This window comes from Canis lupus, chromosome 27, assembly GCF_048164855.1.
Source record: "Canis lupus baileyi chromosome 27, mCanLup2.hap1, whole genome shotgun sequence".
NCBI classification, from domain to species: Eukaryota; Metazoa; Chordata; class Mammalia; order Carnivora; family Canidae; genus Canis; species Canis lupus.
This window is the reverse complement of record NC_132864.1, coordinates 17,089,077-17,107,275: the sequence shown is the minus strand read 5'-3', so window position 1 is coordinate 17,107,275 and position 18,199 is coordinate 17,089,077. Positions and strand designations below refer to the sequence as shown.

The following is an 18,199-nucleotide window of genomic DNA, read 5'->3' as shown; positions in this document are numbered from 1 at the left end:
TTAGACAGAGGGCTGGTATTAGAGAGGATGTGTTTAGCTCATTTTTTTGGTTCAGTGATACCTGGTTTAGGAAGAGAGGTACACACATGGCACTGATCCTATTTTCATCGATTCCTGTAATGAGAAGCCTATGCTGAAAGCCCCTTTTAGGACTCTCTGAATTCTAATTATATCAATGAGAAAGTCTCAGTTTGGTGTTAGTGAGTCTTTTCTATATTAGCCTTATATCCTGTAACTTTGCTATAATTTTGTAAGTCTAGAAGTGTGTATATTGGTTCTTTGGGATTTTCTACATAAATAATCCTGTCACCTGTGAATAAAGATAGTTTTATCTCTTCTTTTCTAATCTATACATTTTACTTCCTCTTCTTGTCTTGTTCCACAAGCTAGGACTCCACTATGATTGTTAAACAGGAAGGATAAGAGGTTACATTCTTGCCTTATTCCTGCTCTTAGGGAATAAACTTCTAGTTTCTCACAATTAAGTATGATGCTAGCTATAGGGTTTTTGTAGATGTTCTTTTTCAAGTTGAGGTAATATCACTATATTCCTCACTTGCTGAGAAGTTTGTTTTGTTGTTGTTTTTTTAAAAATCATGAACAGTTTAAGAGTTTGTCAAATGCTTCTTTGCACCTATTGATATGATATGATTTTTCTTTTTGTTGATGTAATGGATTACGTTAATTGATTTTTGAATGTTGAACTAGCCTTGCAGACATGGAAGAAATCCCACTTGGTCATGGGCTATAATTCTTTTTATACCTTGTTGGATCCAATTTGAGGGTTTTTGCATCTATGTTTATGAAAGATATTGATTGGTCCGTAGCTTTCCTTTCTTATAGTGTATTTTGTCTATTTTGGTATCAGAGTAATGCTAGCCTCATAGAATCTGTTAGGAAGTATTCATTCTGCTTCTATTTTCTGGAAAAAAATGTTAGAGAATTGATATAGTTTCTTCCTCAAATATCTGGTAAAATTTACCAGTGAAATCTTCTAGACCTAGAGTTTCCTGTTTGGGGAAGTTATTAATTATTGATCAATTTCTTTAATACATAAGGGCCCATCGAGATTATCTATTTCTCCTTATGAGAGTTTTGGTAGATTGTATCTTCAAGGAATTAGTCCATTTCATCCAGGTTATCAAATTTATAGCCATAGAGTAGTTCATTATATTCCTTTATTATCCTTTTAACACCCATGGGATCAGTAGTGATGGCCCCTCTTTCCTTCTTGACATTAGTAATTTATCTATTCTGTCTTTTTGTTAGTATGTTTGTAACATCTCCCTACCACTTGCTAATCTTCCTTTGCAACAATAGAGATCTGGGCTTGCACTCATTGCCCCTGGGCAATAGCACCCAGCTAGAGTAAAATAATTTCAGGCTATAGACATTATTACCTTCTATATAAGGAAAATGATACAGATTTTTCAGTTACAGTGGAGATACTTTTTAATGAAAAGTACTTAAGAATGAAAGTGTACTTCAGAAAAAAAAAAGTTGAGTTAATAATAGTACAGCTTGGTCTTTAGACTTGGCAGAAATCCCAAAGGTGGTGTGCTAGTGAGAGAAATTTAGACAACCCTAAATTAGAACCAATCCTCATGGAGGCTTCCTTCCTGACCCAGAACCCATGTTTTGCCTCATACATGGTGCCCTCATGCTGCCCAACGATCCCTGTGTCATGATCAGTTATGAGGTGTGTCTCGGTAATTAGTTTATAATAGGCTCCAAAGTATGTAATAATTGACTCAAAAACATAAAAGTCAATGAGAGATGATTCAAGGCTTACCCTCAAATAAAATAATTCAGCCACTCACTAACCTGCATTCTGATAAGCTCTCTTACGCTAAGTGAAAGAAAGGGACGGGGTGACAGCCCTATGGTTGCAAACTGTGTCTAATCCTGGGTACGCCCAGGGACACTACCAGTGGGCGTATACATGTATATAAAATGACAAATACGAATATTCATATTTGTAGTTACTAAGTAGATTGAATGCTCTAGGAACTGAATCTTGAACACGTCTGTCCTCTTGGGTCACTGCTTAGCAGGATTTATTGAGACTGGACCAGCAAAGAATCACTGTGCCTGGTCCACTGTAAAAGTCGATCTTAAAATTGTGAGACCAGACAGAGCAGCAGCTACAGGGAACAGGCTCCCCCGAAAGCCTGTGTGGGTTGAGACGCCTCTGGGCCACTTAGGAGCTGTGAACTCCTGAAAGCATCTAACCTCCCTCTGCCTCCCTTTCTTTGTAAATAGAGCTAATAAAAGCAACTATCTCATAAGGTTGTTGTAAGGAATGAAGGAGTTAATTCTCACATAGCATTCAGAACAGTGTTTGGTATGGAGTTAGTTCTCAAGGGTTAGCCAATATTAAAATGGCGATCTTTAAAATGAGATCCCCCCCCAAATAAAATAAAATAAAATGAGATTTCCACCCCCCCAACACACACAGTTTTGTTTACCCCCCCCCCCCCGACTATTCCACCTACCATTGTTAGATTTGTGGGGTATTTGCAAGGGTTGGGTTTTCTTCCTCTTTTTCTCCCAAGGCAAAAAAATATATAATTTCTCTGAAACCTTTTTTTTTTTTTCAAAATGTTCTGAGAGTGAAAGTAATAAAATATCCAACAAGCCTATTTGAATGAAGACGAGGTGTAATTTGCATGATAAAGATATATTTCCATTTATAAAGTTCATCAGCAGAATTAATGACAAATAAAGGGAAGATCCAATTAAAGTTCCCCATCCATTAACAATCTTGCTTCGCTCTCAGGGCAGGGATTTTAAAAGGAGAGGCTTAAGCTGGAAATGATTTAAATATTAAGGTTGGTGGCATTAAAAAGGACATGAAACGATCGTATCAGGATTCAAGGAAAAGAGATTCTCCAGTGATTTTTGTCATCAGAGTCAGATGCATTTCCCCCAATCCTTGTTCCATCGGCTTTTTCGTGTTCACCCAAATGAGCTGTCAAAAACTGATGGGCGTCATCATAATCAAAGAAAACAAGTTTGCCCTTTAAAGCAAAAGAGGTAATTTGGCTGAAAGCAAATTGGAAACATTTCATATAACATTGCATTTCCAGCCGCAATCTCTGAAGAATTCAGGCATTTTGATTTATGCCTAAGAGCTTTGGGGGACAATGGGGAGAAGTGTGTTCGTGAAATACTTTGTTCACGTTTTTCATGTGGTCATGGAGCAATGATCCTTCATCCTAAGAGGAGCCAAGGAAGCTCCCTTAGCTGTCCCTAGAACGTTATCTTCAGGAAAAGCCTTAAGGGAATTCATAAGATTGACTTGGGAGCAGAAAGTGGTGGGAAATAAAGAGATGCAAAATAATGCCCTCCTCCTCTCAGCTGTCAACTCCCAGAGGCTTCTGACTTTGGGACCCATTTTGCCTGGCTTAGGAACCCAGCAGCCTTAGCATCTGATCTGATTTGCCTCTCTTCCTGGCTCATAGTCACTGGAGATGTTTCTCTCAGTCTTACCCTTCTCTCCATTTACTCTGGTTTTGAGAACTGAATATCTCCTGTGGCTTCGGATAGCCATAACTTCTCCCTTGCATCTATATCTCCATCCCCGAGGCCTCCCTGGAACCCCCTAGATCGTTCATTATCAGATGCCTAGAGTATTCTCAGCTAGGGTTCTTTGATGGCAAGCAACAGACACTGTCCATGGCTAAAGCAAAATGGTGAAGGAAGAGCTGAAGAATGGGCCTCAGAAAGGACAGCAGCCAAGGAAGTACTGGGGGTCCTGGCTGCAGGATCTTTAGCAACCCCCTCATTCCCACCATCTCTCATCTAAAGATGACCTAGTTCCCACCATCTCTCATCCACATGTGACTCTCCCAGATTCCCGGGAGGAAGAGAGCAGCCTTCTCTGACCTGGCAGTCCCACCAAGACTGCATACAGTGTGAGAAGAAATGAGCTCTCCAATGGAAAACCAGGGTACTATCACCTGGCAGAGAGGACATGGATCACGGGGAGGCAGAGACACCCTTTGTCCGCTGTCTATCCCAGTGACAGGAGCGAGAATTAAACGAGTTTAAAACTGAGCTCTTTGTCCTCCCTTCCAAACTTCTGCTCCCAATTTTTCTAGCTCCTCAGGGCCCCATCTTTGTCTCCCAGGCCCCCAAACGCAAAACGGTCTCACTCATCAAGTCCTGATGACTCCTTCTTCAAAATGTTTCTTGTGGGGATCCCTGGGTGGCTCAGCGGTTTCATGCCTGCCTTTGGCCCAGGGCGCGATCCTGGAATCTGGGATCGAGTCCCGCATCGGGCTCCTAGCATGGAGCCTGCTTCTCCCTCTGCCTGTGTCTCTGCCTCTCTCTCTCTCTCTCTCTCTCTCTCTCTCTCCCTCTCTCTCTCTGTGTGTCTATCATAAATAAATAAAAATAAATATTTAAAAAAATGTTTCTTGCATCTACAGATAGAGTATGACAATGAGAATGATGAAAATGGCCCAGGTAACCTGTCCACGCCAGCCCCAGACCTCTCCCCAAGACAGTGTTGGGGATTGTTTGTTTGTTTGTTTTTTCAGTGCCCGAAATGTAGCAGGGATCAAAATAGAAAAAGCCCCTACCTTCATTAGAGCTTACTTTTTAGGGGAAGGGGAAAGACAGACAATAAACAAACAAACAGGCCCATTTAGAAACATCAGATGGTGATTCTTAACCGGGAGAAATGTAAACAGGATAAGGGATTAAGGGCAGGGAGGAGGAGAGGGTTTATATTTTAGGAAGGAAACCAGGGAAATGCTCACTACTACACTGAGATTTGAGCAGAGAAGGAAGTGAGTGAGGGAACAGCTTTGCAGATATTTAGAGGAATGTTCCAGACCTGGGCCTGGGGGTCTGGGGGTAGTAGTGAGCAAATAGCAAGTGCAAGTGCCCTGTCAGAGGTTGGAGCACGTTTGACATGTTCAAGGAATGGAATGAGTGCAGAAGGGCGAGTTGTAGCGGCGCCCAGGATATGTAGGGCCTTCCTGGTTACTATAGGGACTTTGGCTTTTATCCCGAGCAAGAGGAGAAGCTGTTTAGTGGGGGTGTGCTGGCAAATGTTCAACACCCAGTTTGGTGGGAAGGGGTGCTGACTTGTAGTATTTAACAATTTCCATGGTATAATACTTCTGCCATGGCTGATTTCAAGCTACTCATGGCTTAACAACCAGCTCACAAAATACCCTGAAATTTTAACAATCAGCTCTTGTGAACTGGATTTGGCGCAGAAGGGTGAAAGGATCTGACATCTTAAAAGTCTCCCTCTGGCTGCTGTGATGAGATGAGACTGTGGGGCAAGTGGGCAGAAGTGGGATGACCGGTAAAGAGATTATCACAGTCATCTGGGTAAGAGATGATGGACCCCTGGAAGGTCCAGTGGCTCAATGACATCAGGGACAGCATTACTGCAATTCTCTTAACTTTTCCTTCTCATTCATAAAGTGGCTACCACTGCTCCAGCATTAAAGCCCAAGTTCAGGGAACAGAGGTGAAGCCAGCGATGTCTTTCTTTTGTATTGGGAAGCTATAAGGTTTCCCAGAAGCCCCTAGAAAACGTCTCAATTTTATTGGCTCTAACAGTGTCTAAAGCCACTCCCAACCGTAAAGGAAGTCGAGAAGTTGAGCATTATTTCCAGCCCCTACAATATAGGCAAGCAAGAGGGAAGGAGGTTGGAGTGGAGATGGTGCCTGCAAAAAAGGGATGTAACCTTATAAGAACCCACTAAAAGACTTTGACCCAGTCTGGAAGCCCAGAAATGGCTTCCCTGAGGAAGTGACACCTGAACAAAGCTCTGAGTACAAAGAATTAACTTAGCAAGGAGGAGGAGAAAAGTGTTACAAGAAGAAAAAACAGCATGTGCAAAGGCCCTGAGGTGGAAGATTTATAATATCCCAACTTATCTATCTGCCACCAACCCTTCCTCTATAAATCACCCATAATGACCAATCTTTTTCAAAAATCTGATTTTATCCTGTTACATGTTTCCTGATGTCTAAAGGGATCCCAATTTCCTACAAGATCAACTCCAAAGTTCCTACTCTGCTATTGAAGGCTGGTCATGACCTCAACCTATTCTGTGAAGACAGCTTTCTGCCCTTCCTCCTACAGCTGTTGAACCTTCATGTGTGCATGTTTCATATTCCAAACTAGTTTGTAAACTCTGGGAGGACAGGAACCATACCTTGCATCTCTTTAATATTCCCAGGGGCTCAATAAATGCCCAAATAGATGACTGGAGGGATGATCCTTATTGCAGGGAGCAGGAGCAGATGTAAGCAGACAAGTTAAGAAGCTCTTTAATCATCCAAGTGAGAGATTATAAGGCCCTCACTCAGTGGCAGAGAGGCTGCCAAGAACGAAAGGACTGGGAGCTGTCTAGGAAAGAACACTGAGGGAACAGAGTGTCCGCCTCAGATGTGGTGGGTAATGAAAGTTGGGGGGGGGGCACTTGGGTTTCCAACTCCAGCAACTAGGCTGACAGAATTGCCAATCATCAGGACGAAGGATAAAGAAGGAGGGTGAGGGATGGGACCATGGTGGGGTCCCTCTTAGACACAGTATGTTGGGAAGCCCAGCCAGTCCTGTGCAGGAAGTGACCATGTGGTACGTCTGGGTCTCCAGCCACACCCAGACACTCAGACTAGGAAGTCAACACAGTCCTAGACTTGGGATTTTGGTTTCCCTGAGCTAATAATGCTAGTTATTAGTTATTGAGCACTCACAATGTCCAGGCCCTGTTCCAGAAACTTCCCATTCAATCTTAGGATCCCTGTTTCATGGCTGAGGAAGCCCAGGCTTAGGGGGATTAGATAACCAGCCCAGGGTCCCCCAGCAAGGGTCTGAACCCAAGTTGAGCTACTGCAAAGTTGCTCAGCCATCATGCCATGTGGGCAACATCAATGACTGATTTCTCATTGCTGCCATACATTTTTCTGAAAGTCTTTAATTCAATTAAATTAGCATCGGTACAGTGCTGTTAACTACAGGTTCAGCTTGGTTTGGAGTTTACGTTTTTCTATGTGTCCATTTTCCAATCCAGGATCCAACATTGCATTTAGTGAAACGGGTTTTAAAAATTGTGTTTTGAGGGATCCCTGGGTGGCGCAGCGGTTTAGCGCCTGCCTTTGGCCCAGGGCGCAATCCTGGAGACCCGGGATCAAATCCCACGTCAGGCTCCCGGTGCATGGAGCCTGCTTCTCCCTCTGCCTGTGTCACTGCCTCTCTCTCTCTCTCTCTCTCTCTCTGTGACTATCATAAATAAAAAAAATAAAAATAATAATTGTGTTTTGAGGGACAGCCCGGGTGGCTCAGGGGTTGAGCATCTGCCTTCAGTACAGGGTGTGATCCTGGAGTCCTGGGATCGAGTCCCACATCAGGCTCCCTGCATGGAGGCTGCTTCTCCCTCTGCCTGTGTCTCTACCTCTCTGTCTCTCTCTCTCTCTCTCTCTACTCTCTGTGTCTCTCATGAATAAATAAATAAAATCTTTAAAAAATAAATAAAAATAAAAATTGTGTTTCGAGGGGCACCTGAGTGGCTCAGTGGTTGAGCATTTGCCTTTGGCTCAGGGCGTGATCCTGAGGTCCTGGGATTGAGTCCTGCATCAGGCTCCTCTGCCTATGCCTCAATCTGTGTCTCTCATGAATAAACAATCTTTTTAAAAAATTGTGTTTCGACGCCATTGTTCATCTTCCCCTGATTTTTTATATCCATACTTAAAAACCAGTGCAGCTGTGCCATGCTGATCCTGGTCCCATTTGCTCTCAGCTGTATTATCTGCTCCCTCCTTGTGCTGCTCTGTCTCAGGCTGCTGACAACTTGCAGGTTGCAGAGCCCATGCTCTCTTGTCATCTGGTTTCTCAACTGGACTTGGCCAATGGGAGGCACTGGTGTTGGACTGGTGGGCGGGAGGAAGAAGAACCCACAGTGTTTCTTCTCTCTGCAGAGGCCCCAGCTCCTTGGGGGCTACAGCTCCTCCTGGACAGGAAATGACTATGGTTCCAGCTCCCCCCAGGTGACCCTTAGTCCCCAGGATCAATACCACCTCCTTCTGTGGGGGCCTCCTACCATTGACATTTGCTGGCTGGCTTCCCCATCCCTGGTTAGCCTCTCAACTCTTTCCATCACCTGTATAACTAGTTTTCTGTATTTAGATACTTTATTTTTTAAAGATTGATTGATTGATTGATTGATTGATTGATTCATGAGAGACACAGAGAGGCAGAGACATAGGTAGAAGGAGAAGCAGGCTCCCTGCAGGGATCCCAATGTGGGACTTGATCCTAGGGCTCCAGGATCACTACCTGAGCCAAAGGCAGATACTCAACCACTGAGCCACCCAGGTGCCCCTAGATACTTCTTTTTTAAAGTCCCCTAGCATTGACTTTTTTTCATTCATGTTAAGTCACCATGATATCTGTTGCATTTATTTAAATGCTTGTTACTGTTCATAGCTAAACAAATCCATGTCAGTGGATACTTCATATCCTGCATAGTTAACTCACTTCAACAGCATGGTGTTCCCTGCCTGACGCCTTTGCCTAAGACCCACCTCTCCACTGAGTCCTCCCACCCTTGTGGCCTGAGGCTGTCACAAAGCTAGAAACTGCTTTCAGGAAGAGGTTCTGGGTAAAAAGCAGCAGGCCACCAGGGACAAATTATGTTGACGGTCTGTGGCTGCCGTGGCCATACCAGCCACATCCTTGCAGCATGGCTCTACTAACCACTCACTTCTTCCTTTGCAGGGTCATCAGAGACAATAACAACTGGAGGCCTGTGTAATCTAGCAATGTTTCAATCTCCCAGGGCATACAGTCTGCTCAGAAAATTGCTCTAGATGTCCTCACCATGGCCCCTCTCTACCAGGGCCCTGACATCAAGAATGGGGTTGATGGCAGAGCCATCCCAGAAGCCCGCCTCACTGCTAAAACCCTTGGTCCCCTCTAAGTCCAAACTTACCACCATTGAGACCAAGAGGATCATGTCCGTACTGGACGAGACCATCCACAAAGTAGAGTTGGTGACTCTGCTGTCATATGTGGCTTCTAATTACGAGACTCTGGAGGGGATGCTGGGACAGGACATCTTGAAGGCTGTGAGGGAGCACGAGGACCTCTGCCATAGCCTCCTGGACAGTGTCATTTACCTGCGGGATAAAGAAAGGCAGTTGCAGGAGGAGGAAGAGGAGGAAGGGTGGTGCAGAGACCGCCTCTTCTCCTTAGAACTGCAGAAATCCAGCCTCCTGCCACTTATGCAACAGATCAAAGAATCTACCAAGGACATCCTCAGACTCTTGCTCAATAACCCACAGGCAGCAAGGCTCTTGCAGATGCATACAGTGAGCAGAAGCACAGAAGCCCAAAATTTTATTGATTGCCTGATAGAATTACGGGGTTTCCTCTTCGAGAAGCTGCTCACTAGTCCCATGGAAGCTAGAGATAAGAATCAGTTCATACAGGATATCAGTAGACGGAACAGGAGGAACCAAGAAATCATCGATGCTCTTGAAAATGAATTGGCAGCGAGCATGAAGAACAGAGATGCAGAGGTATCGCTTAATGGTATTGGTCAGGTTGTGGAAGGAGCCACACAGAGGAGCCAGACCTTTTGGCAGTTGGGTATTTCCTTCAGTGATTTAAATACCTGCTGTTATTCATTCACTTTACAAATATTGTCGGGAACACTGGCTACATATCAGGTCTTAAGCGTAAGTCCACATGGTCCCTGCCTCATGCAGTTCATGGGAGGTAGGTCTTAAAGAGCTAATTTAATTACAGTTTTGAGAAGTACAATGAAAGGTAAGCTTGGAGTGCTAGAAGATAATGTTAGAAGAGAAATGAACTTAGACCCAAAGCATGTGAGATGTCAAAGCCAACACATGAAGAGTCAAAGGGAGTGAACCAGGCAAGAGAGGTAGGCAGGGGCCTGCCAGGCCAGCAACAGGCAGACTTTTTCTATGAAGGACTGGATAGTAAATGCTTTAGGCTTTGCCCTCAGATCACATAGTGCCTTTGAGGTCTGATCAAAGAATGTGATGTCTGTCATAAGGGCAAGGGGCAGATGGGACAGGTGGAAGCTCTAGAAGAATTTTTAAGAAGGGAACTGATAACATGATCCCAACCTAACAACCATTTGGGACACATAGCTATGTATTGTGCTTTACATACATTTTCTCACTAAAGCCTAACAAAGTCCCTGTGATGTGGGTATAAGTATAGGTTTGGCTGCTGAACACAAGAGACCCAAAATAATAGTGGCTTAGTCACGGTGGAAATGTATTTCTTTCCAGTGGAAAAGCTGGAGCAAGCGTGGCAACTCTGCCTCCTAAATTGTCACGGGTCCAGGCTCTTTCTGTCTGGCCTTTCTGCTGTCCACCACACAGGACTCTAACTGTGGACCCAGAAGACCCCCACCATATCACTGCTAGTATAGCCAGCAAGTAGAAGAAAGGGGAGGAAGGCCTTAATACTTGCCTCTTAGGGATGCAACCTGGAAGTAGCCCACCTTACAGTTCTTAGCCACACCCCCGGGCGGGGGGGGGGCACTGGCTAGCGATGCTGGGAAAGGTGGTCTATAGCTGGGGCCACATTCCCAGGGAAGCATTCAGCTCCACAGCCTTTCTGGGGGCAGGAGGAGCCGATCCTGAGCTGCAACCAGCCTGTGCTGCCACAGATACTTGCACTTTCATCGCCCCAGGATTCACAGAGCTCAAGACCCTCCAAAGCTGTGGGCTGCCCAACCTCCCTGCACAGTGGCTCAGACAGCCCCTCCTTCCTTATGTTCTCACCAACTTCGTCCTTCAAGGCATTCCTCAGAGTTTACTGATACGCATTTATGTGGTTATTGTGATTATTGGATTTGGATCTAGCATCCCGTAAGAGGACAGGGACCTTGTCTCTTTGGGCCCACTGTCATGCCCCTAGTGAGCCTGGCACTAAGCTAAGAAGGACATGAAAACTGGGATCCCTGGGTGGCGCAGTGGTTTGGCGCCTGCCTTTGGCCCAGGGCGCGATCCTGGAGATCTGGGATCGAATCCCACGTCAGGCTCCCGGTGCATGGAGCCTGCTTCTCCCTCTGCCTGTGTCTCTGCCTCTCTCTCTCTCACTGTGTGCCTATCATGAATAAATAAAAATTTAAAAAAAAAAAAAAAAAAAGAAGGACATGAAAACTATTTTCTTTCTTTCTTTCTTTCTTTCTTTCTTTCTTTCTTTCTTTCTTTCTTTCTATTTATTTGAGATAGATTGAGAACAGAGCGGGGGGGTGGGTGGGTGAAAAGAGCCAAGGGAAAGGGAACAGAAACAGACTCCTCGCTGAGTAGGGAGCCCCAACTCAGGGCCCAATCCCAGGACCCGAGATCATGACCTGAACTTCCCGCAGATATTTCCCTGACTGAACTCAGGCACTCCTGGAAACTATTTTCTGAGTGGAGAGATGACAGGCTCTTGGGTGCTTGGTCAGGGTAGACTGCTCACAGGTTAGAAGGGTGCCAGTGAAGGACAGGGAGAAGGGCCCCAAATGGCTTTGTTGGTCCCATTCAGGTGGTGGAAACAGTTGAACAAATCTGAGGTCAAATCCCATTTTTCCAGGTGGGCAGATTTGCTCATGTCACTTAGATCTCAGTGTAAAACATGGGGGTGACACCAATGAGGCCACTGTGAGGTCAAGGAAAGCTCTGACTGCTGATAATACCGCCCACTCTAGAACCCAACATGTAGGTCAGGAAGCCTTGCCCACAGGATAGGCTTGCTCCAAAGGCATGCCTTCCCTCACTCTTGGCAGGAAGCGAGCCCAGACCCCCAGGCCCTACTGCCAGCTGACCCCAGCCCCAGGCCGCTGGCATGAGCCAACCCTAGCACTGATGTGCTCAGAGGGAGACTCCAGGGCTTGTGACCCACCTTTGGAGCTTATGGACAAAACAGCCCCATCTTCCATCTCGATTCCTGTTTTAGAGCCAACGGAGGGCAGGGGACAAGTCAGGCCCTCAGGCGTCAGCGGGCGGCAATCCCCACAGTATGTGTATCTCCTGCTTTCACGAATCATGCCACGTGTCTCTGCCAACGAGCAGTCCCATTCTGTGCCCTGGGCACTGCCACTGCCCCAGACCGTTCGGCAGCATTACTCTGGCTTGCCTGTGCCTATCACTCATGCCAGGAAGTAGAGGGCGGTGACTGAGAACGTGGGCTCTATCAGACAGACCTGTGGCCTCAAGTCCCAGCTCAGTTGTACAGCCCCAGACAGATGACTCGACCCCCTTGAGCCATCAATTACCTTGTCTGTTAGCAGGCTATCTCCATCTCCCCTGGGCCTTAGGGGCAGGATTCTGCGAGGTAATAAGGCAAGTTGCCCATTCCATCCTCAGCGGCCTGCAGCCCATGCCACTCCTGGGATTACCGGGCATCGGGTAGGTAGTAATGGAGCTTCTCATCTTCCTGACCCAGGTGGAGAAAGAGAACTTTGTGATCCAAGAACTGAAAAACCACCTGCACCAGGTGCTCAAGCTCTCAGAAAACAGCCTCTTCCGCATCAAACAGGAGGCGGAGAAGCAGCAGAAGGCCTACTTCCGGGCCTCGCAGGCCAGGGTGACCAAGATGCAGCAGGAGATACTGATGCTCAGGTCCCAGCACCACAACCTGGTCATGGAAAACCAGGAGGCAGAGCAGGCGCTGAGGAAGGTGCTGCCAGGGTGTGGGGACAGGGGAGGCCCTGGGGCAGGGGAGGGGCAGAGAGAGGTCTAGTGGGAGGGCAGGGTGTGGGAGGGCTACTCCAGGCCCCCAGGGCACAGCTCCCTGGAGGAGGAGGGCATGGGGCCAGGGGAAGCCTAGGATTGAGCCAAGCATCCCCTGGGAGCAGGAGGGTGCTGTGCATAGATCCTGGGGACTGGGGCAGAGAGACCATCCCATCCTGCGGCACACTGGCTATTCCTTAACTACTCTGAGCCCAGCAGTGATAATACCCACTTGTTGTGCAAAGGAGCTCATACAGCTCCTGCGATTTCATAATTCCCTCCAGCCTTGGTTTTTGCCATCTTTAAAGCAAAAGTGATCAGATTGGTCTGCCGGTCATTAGGAGAATTGTATGAGATCCCCCTAAGAAAGAGTGCAGAGTAAGCGCTCGGTAAATGTCATCTCTTCTTTTGCCTCCTCCATCATCTCCACTGAGCCCCAGTGCACATACCCAGGTTGCTCCCAAATCTCTCTCCCCACAAAGGGCACCTGCTCTAATACTTGTTCCCAGGTCTTGTTTAGTGTCACGACTCCTGAGCACCTGGGGGCAGCCATGGACCACTCCTCCATAAGAAAGCACAGATCCACCTACATATACTGGTAGACGATTCTTGGAGGCATAGGCCCTCTGAAGCCAGCCCGACGCTGGTGTCCAAGTTAAGAGTTCTTGCTCTGCAGGATTAGGAAGTTGGTTTATTTATTTCTTTTTCATTGAGGTGAAGTTCATATAATATAAAATCAGCCATTGTAAAGTGAACAATTGGATGGCATTTAGTACATCTAGTATTGTACAGCCCCCATCTCTGTCTAGTTCCAGAACACCTCCATCCCTCCAAATAAAACACCAGACTCATTAGCCATCACTCCCCAACCCCCTTCCCCGAGCCCCTGGCAGACAACCAATCTGCTTTCCATCCCTATGGACACTTCATGTAAATGGAATCACACAGTATGTGGTCTTTTGTATCTGGCTTCTTTCACCTAGCATTGTGTTTTCAGGGTTCATCCACATAGCATTTATCAATTCCTCATTCCTTTTTATGGCTGAACAATATTCCATGGTAAGTATGGGAGCTGATATTTTACAAATTAAATTATGTCCTTCGCCTACATCTAAATCCATCCAATCGCTTCCCCTCTCCCTTACCCTAGAATCTAAACTCCTCCCCCTCTGACATTTCCTTCCATGACACAGCTTCTCACTCTGACCTCCCTGGGACCTTGCTCCTCCTCAGCCACTCCACTCCAGCTACACTGGCTCAGTTTCTGTTCTTAAACACCACAAGCCTGTTCCTATGTCAGGGCCCTTGCACTTGCTGCTCCCTCTGCCTAGAATGTTCTGGATTCACACCTCTGGCGTCAATTCCAGTCTCTACACTCATTAGCTCTGTGATCTTGGGCAAGTGAGTCAGCACATCTATCTGATCCTCAGTCTCCTCATCTGTGAAATGGAGGAGAACCTTCCTTGTTGTGTAGATTCAGTGGGCAAAGCATGAAAGCCTGATGCAGAGCAAGTTCGGTGCAATTTATTGTTCACATTGAACAAGTCATCAAACAGACTTGTTGGATTTTTTTAGAAGAAATATAAAGTGGAGACGGAAATCGAGAACTGGATCCAGAAGTATGATATGGAGATGAGTGCGAAGCAGGTATTTGTGCTGCAAAAATCTCTTAAGTGCATTTCCCACGATCCTCTAGGAATGGTCCATGTTCTATGCCAAGCTCTGGGCCCCCCCAGATGGTCTTCCCTGCCCCCTTCTTAGGCTGAAGATTTGTCTGGCCTGGGGCAGCCAGGGGAGAAATAGAATAGGAAGGAGCCAGAGCTGGAAGCTACTGAGTGCTTGTCACTAGGCCTAACGATCTTGGCTCCATCTAGTGTCCACATCCCATACTCACTGTTCCTTTTGCGCTCAACTGTCTGCAGTTTCAAAACCAGGGCTCCTTCCTGGCTGACTTAGGTACAAGCTTGCCTCCCGTACTTCACTCAGTCACCCAGAAACTTTCCACCGTGGGCCTGAGATGTGCCATGTGCTCGAGTAGCACAGAGAAGATGGTCCCCATTATCATTTGGAGGATCTTTCTACCCTAGTGTCACCAGCTGTATGACCTGAAGCAAGGGGCTCCACCTTTCTAGCCTGACTCTGCATGTGATCAATAGAGGCAGTAATGACCAGGCTGGGACCACAATGTGGATGCAGTGAGGTACCATTGTCACAAATGCTTGTACCTGGAACAGGACCTGGCCTGAAGGAGGGGCTTAGGGAAAAGTGGCCTGGTAAATGAAGTGCCCTCGAGCCCCCTCCCCGCCTCCCCAGGCTTTGTGATAACATAGGTGGCCCAAGGTCCCAAGTTCAGGGCCAGGAAGGTGTGGCAAGCATTGGAGATGACATCAGCCTCTGAGTGGTCCAAAGTCAGGAGAAGGGCAAGTTGGGGCCTTGCTCTGATCCTGAGTGCTCTGGGGAAGAGGGACTGCAGAGGCTGTGCTCTTGTTTCTCTGGTCCCAGTGAGGGTGGTGGGTTCCTCATCAGCAGAGACCAAGTCTACTCAGCCCTGGGCCCTCGGGTAGCCCTTCACTTCTGGTAGATGTTCAGCAAGTATTAGTGGAAGGGATAGGTGTGAATGGCATCAGGAGGCAGTAGCTGGACATAAGGAAGAACCGTGGGACTTAATCACCTAAGAAAGTTCCACTCTGGGTATCTTTTTTTAAAAGATTTTATTTATTTATTCATGAAAGACACACACACACACACAGAGGCAGAGACAGAGGCAGAGGCAGAGGGAGAAGCAGGCTCCATGCAGGGAGCCTGATGTGGAACTCCATCACGCCCTGAACTGAAGGCAGACGCTCAACCACTAATCCACCCAGGCGCCCCTTCACTTGGGTATCTTTGTGAGACACACCGCTTCAGTGGTGGGAGTTTGCATTAAAAAAAAAAAAATTATTTATTTATTTGAGAAAGAGAGCAAGAGTATGAGTGAGCAGGGGGAGGGGCAGAGAGAGGGAAAGAGAGAGTCCCAAGCAGACCCTCTGCTGAGAACGGAGCCTGACGCAGGGCTCAATCTTACGACCCTGAGATCACGACCTGAGCTGAGATCAAGAGTCAGATGCTTGGGATCCCTGGGTGGCTCAGCAGTTTAGCCCCTGCCTGCTTGTGTCTCTGCCTCTCTCTCTGTGTTTCTCATAAATAAAATAAAATCTTTAAAGAAAAAAAGAGTTGGATGCTTAACCAGCCGAGCTACCCAGGCCCCCCAGAGCTTGCATTTTTATGTCCTCACTGTGTGCCTGGTACCACATCCAGCACATTGTGTCCACCTCATCATTTAATCCTGCAAAAAGCTCCCACCCACTACCTGGGTTTGGAACTGTCCTATGTTTCAGAGGACAAATGAAGCTTCAGTGGTGAAGCTCCCAAAGGCACAGCCAAGCTGGGATTTGATACCCAGCCTGCCTAACCTACCAGCCTAGATTCTTTCCTTCTTCCTGAGATGACTCAGGAAGGTCTCACCTCAAGTGGGGTTGGACCACATCACCTTTCCTGTTCTCATCCGGGCCTCAGATGCAGAAAGGCTTAGTGGGGGCAGCACTGTTGAGTCCGAAGCCCCTCTGGGACAGGTGGGGGTGTCTGAGGGGGAGGGTGGCAGGCAGTGCTCTCTGCTTGGTGACCCCACCCCCTGACCCTCATCTCAGGATGAGTACGAGGAGCTTGACACCATCCACAAGGAGGAGAAGGTCCAGCTGGAGGAGCTGAAGCAGAGGCACAACGTGCTCGTGGAGGAGTTCGCCCAGATCCGGGCCGAGCGGGAGATCAATGCCAAGAAGAGGATGGAGGCCAAGCAGGAGATGCTGCGCATGACGCGGGCCGCCACGCTCATCCAGGCTTTGTGGAAGGGCTACCTGGTCCGCTCCATGCTCAGGTCCAGGAAGAAGAAGCGGAGCAAGAGCAAAGAGAGGGACAAGAGGAAGGGCAAGGGGAAGGCCAAGGAGAAGGGGAAGGAGAAGGCCAAGGGGAAGGCCAAGGCCAAGAAATGAGTCTGCTCCTGGGGGCCCCATTCCTGGTTTGTGTCTCTGTGCTCCCCACTTCCCAGAGAGCAGGCCATGAGGCCACAAGGAGGGGGAGCCTTGCCATTCCTGGCTGAAATGATTTTTCAAAGTTAAAAGTCTTTTTAAACCACATCCTACAAATAAATGTCTTTTTGCCCAGGGCTGTTGGCCATGTGTGTTTGTCCACACATGTAGGTGCCCTTCCCCTGGGGAAAGCATGCAGGCCAGGCCCTCAGCACAGAGCCATTCCTTCTTTAAGCCTCAGCGGGAAGCTGGACCCTGAACTGCAGCTGCCTTCCTGACCTCAGACTGCAGTGCCATGGCTGTGGTGGACACAGCAGCCACCAGGGTGGTGGGTGTGGTCACAGCTGCCTGCAGAGATTGTGGGAGGTGCAGGTGGAGAACTCCAGGAGGACGGGGGTTTCAGGCTGCCTTCAACCCCTGCTCTAGGATTATCCATTTGCCCCCAACTTCTCCCTTATCCAGCAGTGTGAAAGAGCCTCTGCATCATAAACCAGCAGCCTTACATTAGCTTTATTTGGTCCCCAGGTAGTTGAACTATATATGTGTATATATATATATATATATATATATATATATATATATATATATATTCATTACTGGCATTTAAAAAAATCAGGGACTGTCCTAAAGAAATGCAGCTTTCTGCTTTTTCTGGAAAAATCACATCCAGATATCCTGGGGTCGGCCGGTCTTCTAGAGCCAAGCAGCAGCCAGCCCCTTTTAGATGGCAGACACTGCAGGTTGCCCCAGTCCCCACTACCCCCCAGCTGCCTTCCAGACACATGGCCTCCTGCCAGTTGCCCCAGTATCATCACACTTGGGCTGTCACCCTCTTTAGCAGTACTGGGGAGGAGGGGCATTTCTGGCTGGTCTATTACAACAGAGGCCAAGGAGATAAAGGCAGAGGAGAGCTGGATGTCTCAGGTGAAACCAAGGAGGAAATGAACTTTTGTGAAAATTCATATCCTACGTGTTTCAAATGCAGTGTCTGTGCCAAGAGCATAGCTGCTTGCTTTGCTTGGGGCCATCCTGACCCCTGTAGCTGTCTGCACGTGCGTCCCTGATGTCCCAGGTACTGGTGGTCCCTCCCAGACCAGTTCCCCACGTGTCTGCTCTTCCCCTCCCAGAGGTGGAGGTACAGAACCAAAGATACGGCTACCAACTGGGCTCTTAATCCCAGTGCTTCCTGAAAGTGCATCAGGGCAGGGGGGCAGTGTGATGGGGACACAAAGAGGCCAAAGCCTGGCCTCCACCCAAATCTGGCAGGATCCTGGGATTTGGGGTGCAACTCCACCCAAGCAAAGGCTTGCTGTTTCTCATGACCTGACCCAGGAGGTGCAGGTGACAAGGAGCAGAGCCGGAGAGCAAGGTGCTCCTGGACTGCTTGTACCTCAGTCCTGAGTGCTCTC

General features: G+C 47.6%; 1 protein-coding gene across 1 annotated transcript; it reads left to right on the top strand.

Annotated features, from left to right (window-relative positions):
• Window positions 1-5,316: 5,316 nt before the first annotated feature.
• Window positions 5,317-16,927, top strand: IQCD (IQ motif containing D). Its single transcript, XM_072801880.1, is given in 6 exon segments — window positions 5,317-5,349; window positions 8,808-8,878; window positions 8,880-9,549; window positions 12,440-12,673; window positions 14,302-14,373; window positions 16,413-16,927. Coding segments are annotated over 6 exon segments (1,422 nt in total). The 3' UTR covers window positions 16,755-16,927.
• The last annotated feature ends 1,272 nt before the right edge of the window (window positions 16,928-18,199 follow it).